General features: G+C 45.4%; 1 protein-coding gene across 5 annotated transcripts in view; it reads right to left on the bottom strand.

The window, feature by feature from the left end:
• Nucleotides 1-760: 760 nt before the first annotated feature.
• The window catches only part of GRHL2 (grainyhead like transcription factor 2), a 156774-nt gene continuing 145972 nt past the window's right edge, over nt 761-11562 (bottom strand). For all 5 annotated transcript variants that reach the window (XM_014728223.3, XM_005613235.4, XM_014728224.3 and 2 more), the window contains exons 15-16: nt 5983-6047; nt 761-3848 (exon numbers count right to left, since the gene is read on the bottom strand). In XM_014728223.3, coding sequence (XP_014583709.1) covers nt 3734-3848; nt 5983-6047 — 180 coding nt within the window. In that variant the 3' untranslated portion in view covers nt 761-3733. The remainder of the gene's footprint in view (nt 3849-5982; nt 6048-11562) is intronic.

Below are 11562 nucleotides of genomic sequence, written 5' to 3'. Positions count from 1 at the left end.
CTCAATAAGCACTTCCCCAGCCCACTTGCCCACTGGTCCAGGCATAGAGGCTGCTGGGGATGGCACTGGGGTTGAAATTAGTCAGAGAAATCTTTCTCAAGGCAAATTTTCAGCCAAGATTTGGCAGCTGTGGACATGGATAGACAGAGAGACTGTGAGATGTGGAAGAAAGTAGAAATGCTCCTTGTTTGGAATACAGAGGCTCTCGGGAGATAATCATGGCTATTGGCTGAAGGAGTGCGTAGTCACTGAGGGTACACCAATAAATACTGGGATAATGATTCTAGGTGCTTGCTTTGAGCTGACAGATACTAGCGAGCCTGTGGGTTCCAGGGCAAGGGATTGTCGTGATGAAATTGGAGTTTCAGCCATGTGATTTTAGCCTCTGTGTAGACGTTGATGCAGATGAACTAAGGAACGGGAAAGCTCTTGGCATAACTCAAGTTGGGGTGAGTGAGCCAGGAATGAGGAAGATAGAACTGAACGGACAGAGCCTACTCCCTGCCCTGAGGAACCGGTCAAGAATAACTCCCCTGGTGGCCTGTCATAGTCACACTGAAGGCCTCTTGACTTCTTCAGCCGTCTTCTCATTTAACCCTGGGGTGAGGCTCAACAAGGCAACCAGAAGAGGAAATGCCTGCTATCTTGAAGCCCAGGACCCGAGGTGCCCAAGGGGAGCCTAGAACCTTCCCAGGTCACACCGAGGCTTCTTCCCAATGAGCCCCAACACCCACCTCACAGAAAGCACCAGACACTGTTGTTTACTCTTACATTATGAATATTTATTTTTTTCTTCTTAAAAATGTACAAAAAATAAAATAACTGTATTTATAGTTTATAGATTCCCCTTCTCCCATTTACAAAACTATTAAGTTACATTTGCCTTTTTTTTTTAAACAAGAGCAAATTGTCCATCTATCAATCTTCCTTGCTTATCTTTAAGAAAGGGCCGCTCATAGAATTTGGCACAAACCCTCTGTTTCTCTTGCATTTTCATAATTTTAAATAAGAAGGAAAAATAAATGTTTGATTAATTTCAGCCTTCCTAAGTTTCTGGGCTGGAATGCGCCTTAGTTTTTAGGATCCAATTCCAAGATGACATCTGACTACATTTTTCTGTTAGTCCCAATTTCCAAACACCCGTAAAGTCTAAGCAATTTGGGTATGTATAAGAAAAACACTTGTTTCATGTGTCCGTCATCTTACATGGGCTTTAAAAAAAAAAAAGCGTATTCATTTGAGTGTGATTAATTTAAGGGACAAAAAAAAGAGGAGGCAAGTTTTCCTATCTTTCTGGAGTGTTTTTGCTTGGCAAATTTTGCTCATCAATGCTCTGCTAACATACACAGTGAAGGACACTTCAAAGCTAAGCCATGGGCACTCTGAGAATGCAGAGGGGATGTGGTAAAGATGAGACAGATCAGATGGGAGTGACACTCGGCACCACTCTTTGGTGGCACTGACCTCATATTCTTTGTTCTGGCAGCGGTCACCACAATGATTGCTCAGGGACCAGAAACAAATGCAAAAGCATCTCTGATTCATCCTCTGCTGAGGGCAGGCCCAGCACACACTTTTCCACAGAGGCTAGAGAGAGAAGGGTAGGGAACCTGTGTCAGACTGCTAAAAATGTTGTTTTTTCCCTACTCTGGAGTCCTATGCCCCAACCCAACAGTATTTGCCATTACGTTTGCCATTCATGCTTGAAACCACCCCGACGGCGAGGAGTGTGGGAAGTGCATAGTACATCATGTATTTCCAACACTGAATATGTCCATCTTAGAATAGATTCCCCTTTAGTACCCAGGAGGGTCCCCAAGTGGCTGGTCCAGGGCATGGCAGTCACAGAGTGGAGGCGGACGGGATGGACTGGAGCAGAGCTGAATCCAGGATGCAAACCTTTGGCACCACAGGGAGGGGTAACGTATCCAGAAGACAAACAGAAAGGCGCCCCCTTACCACCACCCAGAGATCTTCCTAGGCACGGCACCTGCTCTCCATTCCATACAAATCCTCTGCAGCCGCAAGGAGAAACAGCTGGCTGGAAGCAGCCTTTCCGTCCTGCTCTGGGCCTCAGGGGCAGATGGGGTGGGAGCGCAGGGAGCCCTTGGAGAGGGAGCCCCCAGGTAAGACGTCAAAGTGCTTTACAAATAAGTCTAGGCCCTTACGTAGAACCTGTCCTAGATCCGGGACTCAGGTAGGGGATTCGTCTGGCTACCAAAAAGCTAGTGCTTCAACCCACAAGGGTGAACGCAACCCCTAGACCACCCACCTGTTCCCTCAAAGAGAACAGGGGCCCAGGATGGTTCGTGATTGTTGAGGGAAGTGTTTTTTTCTCTTCCTCGTCTCCCAGGGCATGTAGCAGGAGGACAAAGCCCCCTCTCTCCAAGTCGCTGATTTCCAGAGCTCTGGGGCATTCTCTTTCCTTCCCCCCCTCCAAATCCAGCAGCCAGGAGCAGAGGCAGCCGATTCCTCCCTTTCCGGCCGAGGCCCATGAGGCAGTCCTGCCTGTCGATTCAGAGCTGAGCTGTTGGCACCACTCTCAGAACTGCAGCTGGGCTTTTAAGGGGGCCACTTGAGATGAAGGACATGCTTGTAAACTGTGAGGCACTACACAGTGGCCGGCATCCGCATGATAGGCACGAGTTCTGCAGGGGGCCCCAGCGACAGGGCCCTGATGGCAAACCCCTTGCAGTCTCTCCAGAAAGCTCGGGCAGTGCTGACACCAAAGCTGGAGGAGCTGGGGTCTCAGACAATCTGACGGGGACAGTCCAGCAGAGCGCATCACCAAGAGATAAATGCGCTGGCCTCCAGGCGGGTCGTGCCATGGAGAGGGAATAGAGCTCCCTCTGCGGACAGGGAACGAGTCCCACAGCACACGCGCTGGAGCATCTGTCTTAGCACCTGCTGAAGTCACCTGACACCCCAAAGACCATATCCCTAGCCCAGCTCATCTCCTGAACAGCACAGAGGCAGAAAACTCTTGTAGAAAGCAGAGTCTCCAGGTATGTGCCTCCCCCAGGCCAGTGGCAGTAAACATGCCCACATACCACAGGTAAAATATATTATTGCAATATTATAAACACTATGTACAAGATTGCCAGGCATACCTTCTGCGTTACTTACTAATTACATGGTAGCTGAATGTCTTCCTGTACAAGACCTGGTGGCCACTCGCTAGGAACCCCTGGAGGTATTTAGCAAGATGACCTTCCCCAGAGTAACCTGAAGGTTTTTGACCAGGAGCGGGGCAGCCACCTCTTACCCCACCTCTGACGACCGCACAAGAAGCAGCTCGTTTTGCCCATCCACTCAGGAGAAGTGGAAAGGCGAGACAGAAGGGACGAGACTTTCTCAAGCTCTTCAGGATGAATGGATTGGCGTGTATCCCTTGAAGGGGAGGGCTCTGGACGGTGTCATCTGGAGCCAGCAGTGACCTGCAGAGTCCTGGTGGGCCTGGACCCCAGGCTCCGGAAAAAGGTGGACAATAAATAAGGATCTTACAAGTGAAAGGCCCCTTCCCAAGGGACTCAGCTTCAGCTCCACAGCAGGAGCTGGTGGATGAGCCAAACACACTGACAAGGAACGGGGCTTCGTGCCCTGCCCCGCTCCCCAGTGCGGTTGTGTAACAGCAGGTGTGAGAAGGGAGAGGTGGGTCTGAGGGTTCTGGGCCTCCATCTCTCTGGGGAGAAATGCACTGAGGGCTCCTGCAAGGGGATGCCGAGACCAGGGCTCAGATTTCCATGAGTGTGATCTTGAAACCTTCCACCATGCTCTCCATGTTGAGGATGAAGGTGTCCTCATTTGAGTAGTGCTCAATGATGTTGTCGTCCATGTTCACCAAGATGCTGCCGGGGGTGGCGGGGTGGGGGTTGGGGTGGGGGGAGAAACAAAGATGGCATGAACAATGTGCTCAGAGCAAGGGCAGGCTCCAGGCTGGGGTTCCCTTAGCCATTCTTTTGCAAGGGAGGCTGCAAGGGGTAGAGGAGAGAAGAGACAAGGCAGGAAAAGAAGACCCTCATTCTATTTTCTTTCCCCAGAAACCGGTGTGAGGAAAGCCAAGCCTCACTTTCTCAGAACTAACCTCGTGACTCCTTATAAACAGGACTTCAGAGATCATTCAACCCAAGCTTCCTGCTATCTAGATCCGTAAACTGAGGCCCAGAGAAGTTAACAGAGCCTGAAATCACAAAGTTGCTATCAACAGAACCAGGAGCTAAACGATTAGGTCCCCTAACCATCGTTATTAAACCATATTGCCTCTTGAAAATGCATTTTAAAAAAGAACTTCACACTTGAGAGGGAGAAGAAAATAAGCAAGAACTGCAGCCACCCTTTGTTGATCGTGTAGGGTGCTCCAGTGTTTCAGAGACCTGGCATTTAATGCTCACGGCAACCTTGAAGGTAGGTGTAATCATCGCCAATTTGCAAATGAGAAAACTGAGCTCGGGGAGGTTGAATCATTTCCCCAAGTTCCCTCAGCTCCTTCAGGGCTGGGCTAGATTTTGAAACCAGCTTTGCTTCACTCTGAAGCTCCCACTTTACCACGTGACCCACTCCTTAGTTAACTAGCCCCAGTGGATTTAGTTTTAAGAAAACCAACAACTTCCAGGGTCTGTCCATGATTTAGAAGTCCTTGGGCCAATCCCATTCTTTGAAGTCAGACAGATCTTGGTTTGAGAATGAAGAACTGACTCTATCATTTTACAGCTACGTGTCATCAGGCAAGTTGTTTAGCCTTTCAGAGCCTCTGTTTACTCTTCTGCAAAATAAGAATAACAATCCTGCTTTAGAGGGTGGTTGTTCGGATTAAAGTGTTTAGTCCAGGGCCTGACACAGTGCTCACTGAGAGCGAAATGTTAGCACCGTCGGCATTTACATCTGTGCTGAGGTTTATGCCCAGCAGGAAGACCTTGAAACACTGCTCAAACCTCCCCATCAAAGGAATACACCCAGCCTATTGCACTGACCTTGGAAAGAACTGGAATATGCATTTTAGTGAGCTTTCCATCAAGGGCTCAAGTGAAGTGTTTCCCATTTGACTCCCAACCAACCAAGAGACCCCCATCTCTCAGAAAGCCTGTGCATCCCAGATAATCAATTTCCTTTATGAAAGAGGCCCAGAGAAGAGTTTAAAGACTCATTTTCTGCTTTTTGTAGGAAAATAGCTCTAGAAGCTGACTCAATGGAGACCCTATCCTGGTACTAAATCCAGCTTCTGCATCCTCTACTCTTAGAACCTCCTACACAGGAAGCCCCAGGAGGACTGGAGATGGCAGATAGCAGAATGTAGAGCTAAGCACTTGAGCTTTGGGGCTTCAGACCTAGGTTCAAATCTCTGTTCTGCCTATTGAACATGAGACCTTGGGCAAGATGCTTAACCTCTGTCTGGCTCAGTTTCTTCATCAGTAAATTAAGGATAAGAATGTACCTCAGAGAGTGGTGAGGAATAACAGAGCATTGCAGATAAAGCACTTAGCAGAGGACCCAGAACCTAATGAACACCCAATAAATGAGAGTTATTGTTCTCAACACCGAGAACAAGTAGGTCCAACGATCACTCAGGTCATTTTGTTAATAATTACAACAGAAGAATCCCCTATGCCCTGAACTCTTCTTGTTCCTACTGTGCCACCCTGAAACCAACCCCGGGAGCAATATGTGATTCCCAGTAACCTCCACTCTGCAGAGAGGTGACTTTGCCTCCCTCCCCAGTGTTCCCACTTTTAGACCCCTCTATTCCACCCACTAATCCTGTCATTGGTATAGGGCATCTCAACCAAAAAGGCACTGTCCCCTTCCCTTCCTTTTTCATTAAAGGTCTTCAAAATACACTGTATTTGCAAGCTGCTTAGCCGTCCTTTGGAAGGACATACCATTTTTATGAAAGGGGGACATAAGACAGGCGCTATCTTTTTTTTTTTAAAGGCACTATGCAGACATCTGATTTGGAAGTCAGTTTAAGTTCAGTTTCTTTCTTACCCTTTTTTGCTTTTCTTGTAAAGCTTTGCTATCTTCTCCACAGGCAGCCCATATTTCTCCGATATCTGTAACACCAATTACAAAAAGGCAGATGAGCTCATAAGGGAAGCCCAAGCAGAGGCAAGAAAGTTCGTTCCAATTTCACTCTCTCAGAGTTATTCCTGGGCGCCAGTGCCCTTTACTTATGAGTCAAGCTCTCAAAACACCTAGTTGCAAGGCTCTCCCTTTGGACAAACCTTAAATCATTCAACAAAAGATTCAGCCACATAGGGACTCAATCTATGAGGAAGTTATCATTCCAGATCAGTTGGAAAAAGACAGACTCTAATCATGATGAATAGGTAGCCATGTAGAAAAAGTTTAATAAGTTAAGCTGGATTCCTTCTCCACTTCTTACATCAAAATAAATTTCAGACAGATCAAAGACTGACATGTGAAAGATGAAACCATAAAAGTACAAGGAGAAACCATGAGTAATTCTTTGTATAGATACCACCTTCAAGGAAGATCTTTCCAAGACAGTAAACCTGAAAAAAAAAGGCTAAATGCTTGATAAAACAACATAGAATTTAAAATACCAGTATAGCAAAACCACCATAAAATGGTGAAGACAAATAATATACTAGGAAACATTTTTGCAACACAGATGACAGACATGGAACGAACTTCCTTAAGTTAGAAAGAACTCCCGCAAATCAAGAAAGAGACTAACAATTCAACGGGAAAAGGAAGAAAACCACACGAAGAAGTAATTCACAGATTTAAAGACAATAGGACAATACGCATATGAAAAAAATACACCACCTCACTCCTAATTTTAAAATTTCAAATTAAAGCAACAGTAGGATACTACTTTTATTTTATCAAACTAACAAAAACTAAAAAATTGATAATACAGTGTCAGCCAGAGCATGAGAAGCAGCAACTCTCACATTCCACAGATGGGAGAGTAACAAGCTCAACCTTTTTGGAGGGAAATTTAGAAGAAGCTATTCAAATTTAAAAGGCATATATCCTTTGACCCACATATTCCACATCTAGTAACCTGGTCCACAGAAATACACTCAGATGTACACAAAGCTTTTCAATGCATCACTGTTCATAATAGAAAAACTGTATATAATAAACACTCAATAAGCACAGTTTAATATTTTGACAGTTGAAAGCCACGCAGCCACTCAGTCATTAAAAGAAATGTGGGAAGCCAATATGAAAAAAAATGTTCCTAACTTACTAAAGGAAACAAAAAACAAGTTGCCCAACAGTATATATGGTGTGATTCCATTTGTATCTTTTTAAAAATACATAAGGAAAGGGAAAATATTTGAAGGACCCACCAATCTATCAACAGTGGCTACCCTGGAAGAATGGACAGAAACAAGGAGATTCTTTTACTTTTCATTTTGTACAAGTCTGTACTGTTTATTTTATTTTTACAATGATTGTGATTCACTTTTATAAATATAAAGTAATAACAGTTTAGAGATGGATTCTGGAGAGACCTACCCTAAATGCCTTTCAAGTTTTTACTCGTCCAAATCCAATCTACCTGCCTCTTCTGAGCCCAGCGGCTGGTGGGGCTCACACACAGCTGGGCAGGTGAGGTGTGGGACTTGGACCACCGGGCAGTCTAGCAGTGGCTACAAAAAGAGGCTGAAGAGCCCAGGAGCAGAGGTGGGATAGTTTTGGATCCTGGGAAGAGTTACTCTACAGAGAATTATAGGTTCCATCTATCTATCCCTCCCACCGCACAGGAAGAACTCGTTACCCCTAATAAGCCCAGAAGGAGCAGAACAGGTGGGCTGAGGGCTGAGAGAGCATAAGAATACTGGGGACCAAACATCCTGCCTGCCGCTCATCACTGCTCCATCACTGCTGGGATTGATCCCACAGCCACAACGGAGCCAAAGTGAGCCCAGTATGTAAAATAACACAGCCTAGGGGCTGGCCCCGTGGCCAAGTGGTTAAGTTTGTGTGCTCTGCTTCAGAGGCCCAGGCTTTCGCCAGTTCGGATCCTGGGCGCAGACATGGCACCACTCATCAGGCCACGCTGAGGCGGTGTCCCACATGCCACAACTAGAAGGACCCACAACTAAAAATATACAACTACGTATTGGGGGCACTTTGGGGAGAAAAAGGAAAAATAAAATCTTAAAAAAAATAAATAAAAGATAACACAGCCTATTGGCAGCAAAGACAATGGGCAGAACTTGTGTTGAAGGCATCCATTGGAACAAAACATAAAAAATCTCTTATGAAGAATATAAAAGAACTCTTATGAAGATTGCTGTACAGCACATACATGCAAAATTCTGATCTAAAATATGATTATTGAACTAAAAAATTTTGAAGTTTGGTAAATGAATTGAAGGATAGATGGTCAGTACAGCAAACCAATAGTGTTAGGAGAGGTCAAGTAGAAGAATAATTTCCAAGTGCAAAGCAAAGACAGAGCACAGACGGAAACAATGAAGAAAAAGAAAAGAGATTTGAAGAATAGTGGCAGGCCATACAAGATATGAAGGCCCGAAGTCCCAGACACCAGGTAGTGGCTCCCAAGCTTTAGTGTGCTTCAAGGTCAACCAAGGAGCTTGTTACCAATGCCAGTGCCAACGTTTGGGCCCACCCTCAGAGAGCCTGATTCTGAAGGTCAGGTGTGGGCCTCCAGGATGGTGTCATTGAAAAGTGCCCTCAGCGATTCCAACGGAGTCTCCCACTTAGTGAAGCAACACCCCAGGTCCCTAGTACATGCTAGGTTGACCATGTGGGGGAACTGTGCTTGTTTTTATGAGAAGCCATTTTCAACCAGTGACAGGGTTCAAAGTGATGGCTTGAGGTCAAGTACAATATCTCTTGATTAAACAGATTTCCTTAAAAGTTAAGGATTTTTTGTTAATGTGGCCTTTAGTTGCTAAAAAATATAAAACCCCACACACGATGGTATTATTCTAAAATTAAGACCTGAAACAAAGCATGGAGTTCAGGGTCACACTGCCTTCTTGCTCTGAGGATTTGTTTAATGTGGGGCCTTGGACAGTGGAGCATCAAGGTCATTCCTAGGAAGCAGCCTTCCGCCTCCAGGCTCAGGAGGGGATCTCCCCTCACAACCTGCGAGTTTCAGACCCAGTCACCAGCACCATTTCCACAGCTCCAGGCCTCCTCTGAAATGCCAAGTTAGTGGGAAATTGTGTAATGGAATCACCAACCAAAGTGACTTTCCATCTTTTGGACAATGTCTGTAAGAATCAGATTATTTGAGAAATCCAAAGTCTGAGCAAAGGAGGAAATCTTCACATTGACTTTTCTAGCTCTGATTCCTCCTCAAAACAATGGCTTAGTAACAAAAGTTAACCTGTATTGGGTACTTAGGAAGCAGACAGAGTAAACCCTCATTTCATCCTCACAACAACCCTGCAAGGTAAGTACTATTATTGTTCCTATTCTAAGGAGGAAGAAGTGAAGAAACTTCCCGGCTGGTAAGAGGCACAGTCAGGATCTGAACACAGGTTTCTCAGCCCAGAGCCCGCGTGCTGGCTCACTAGGCTAGGCTGCCTCTACATGTGTGTTGGTAAGGGCCAGGCGGTAAAATGTCACACACTAGTGAGGCGCTGGTCCTCAGAGAACCCATACCCTGGAGAGAGCCCTTTCTTACCCAACCCAGGTCCCAAATAAACTGAAGGTACAACTGCAGCAAGCAGGATCCAGGGTTCTCGCTTCACAGGGCTTCATTTAAATAGAACCTGTTGTCCTTCGTGGCTGCCCCCCAAGTACAGGGGCTGTGACTGTCGGGCCTTCGGAATTCACCAGCAGACCCCATCCCCCGAGGAGCCCGAAGCAGCTTCTCCGGCCCTGCTTTCCAATTTTGCACACTTACGCAGCAAGGAGATAGCTTGCGTTGGTGCTTTAATCAAACTTTTTCTTTCCAGGCTTAATAAAGGAGAGATGAAGTCAGAATTGCCCTAAGGAATCTGACCAGAGCCAGCCTAGGGAACCTCACCTCTCCATGGCTTACAAGGTCAAAGGATACCATGCAATCCTCTGCCCCATACCCCTAGCTAAGCCAAGCAAGGTAGGTGTAATGGTGATGAGCTCCCCTAAAAGCGATCACAAGCTTGACTGTTGCGGCGGGGAGTGCAGCCAGAGGATGCGAGGTGGCTGTCTGGGTGGGAGTGAAGGTGACGTTTAACCCCACTGTGGGCCCGTGAGACCACAGCTGTAGAATACTTGTAGAACTGGCCAGGTGTCACAGACAGGAAAGGAAGACACCAAGGAAAAAGGTGTAATGAATCCCAGTGTGATCAATCAGTTCAGAATTGGTCCAGATCAGTGGTTCTCACACCCGGCTGATCTCAGAATACTCGGGGAGCTTATTACACATACAGCTTCCTGATCCTCCACCAGCACCCCACCTCCACTTCAGCAGAATCAGAACCTGGGGTTGAGTTCTGGGAACAGACACTTGAAACAACTGCTTAGAGAATTTTCCATAGTCACCACTGTCCTAGGTAAGTCAGTGTCAGGAATATGATCAGAAAGGCCAGATCTGGGGCATGAAATTTGTCCAAAGGACCCCAGAGAGGTCTGAATATTTTATAGGCTTCTCTAGCTTATAAGTCTACCCCTGGAAATTTTAGGGTCATTTTTAAAATTTTGGTTCACTTGAAGAAAAATAGATCATATTTTTGTTGTGTTCATTTCCTTTATGCACAGTAAATTCAATAACAATTAACTCCATTCCAATGAAAAATCCTGTAGAGTAGAAAAGATTACTAGACCCTCCATCAGTGTTTCTTAGAGGGTGGTCCTCGATGCCCTGGGGACTTGTTAACAATGCCAACCACAGGGGCAGTGTAAAATCTGCCTTGGTAACACTCCTAGGCATTTTTTAAAAAAGTTTCAGATGAACAACGAATAACTTTTTTTACATATCATACAATTTGCCATTTTAACCATTTTAAAGGGTACAATTCAGTGGCATTTAGTACCTTCATAACGTCATGCACCCATCCGGACTATCTAGTTCCAGAAAATTTCATCACCCAAAAAGGAAATTCATTGAGCAGTCATTCCTCATTCCCTCTTCACCCAGCCCCTAGCAACCACTAATCTGCTTTTCGTCTCTATGAATTTGCCTATTCTTCATATTTCCTGCAAATTGAATCATATAATATGAGGCCTTTTGTGGCGGGCTAGCAATTCCACTCCTCAATGTATACCCAAAAGAAGTGAAAACAAGTGTTCAAACAAAAACTTGTACACAAATGTTTATAGCAGCACTACTCACAATAGCCAGAAGGTGGAAAAAATCCAAATGTCTACCAACTGATGAATGGAAAAACCAAATGCGGTATATCCATACAATGCAATACTATTCAATCATAAAAAGGAATGAAGTACTCATTATACTACAACATGGATGAACTTCAAAAGCCTTACGCTAAGTGAAAGAAACCAGCCCAAAAGGCTACATATTGTGTGACTCCACTATCCTATACATTTTAACATTTCACCCCATAACCCAAGATGCTGTTCCAATGTAGCAGTTTTCCAGAACAACCAATGATTTTGAACTGTCCCTTG

This window comes from Equus caballus, chromosome 9 (genome assembly GCF_041296265.1).
Source record: "Equus caballus isolate H_3958 breed thoroughbred chromosome 9, TB-T2T, whole genome shotgun sequence".
Taxonomy (NCBI): Eukaryota; Metazoa; Chordata; class Mammalia; order Perissodactyla; family Equidae; genus Equus; species Equus caballus.
The sequence above is the reverse complement of the archived record's forward strand: the minus strand, read 5'-3'. Positions and strand labels throughout refer to the sequence as shown.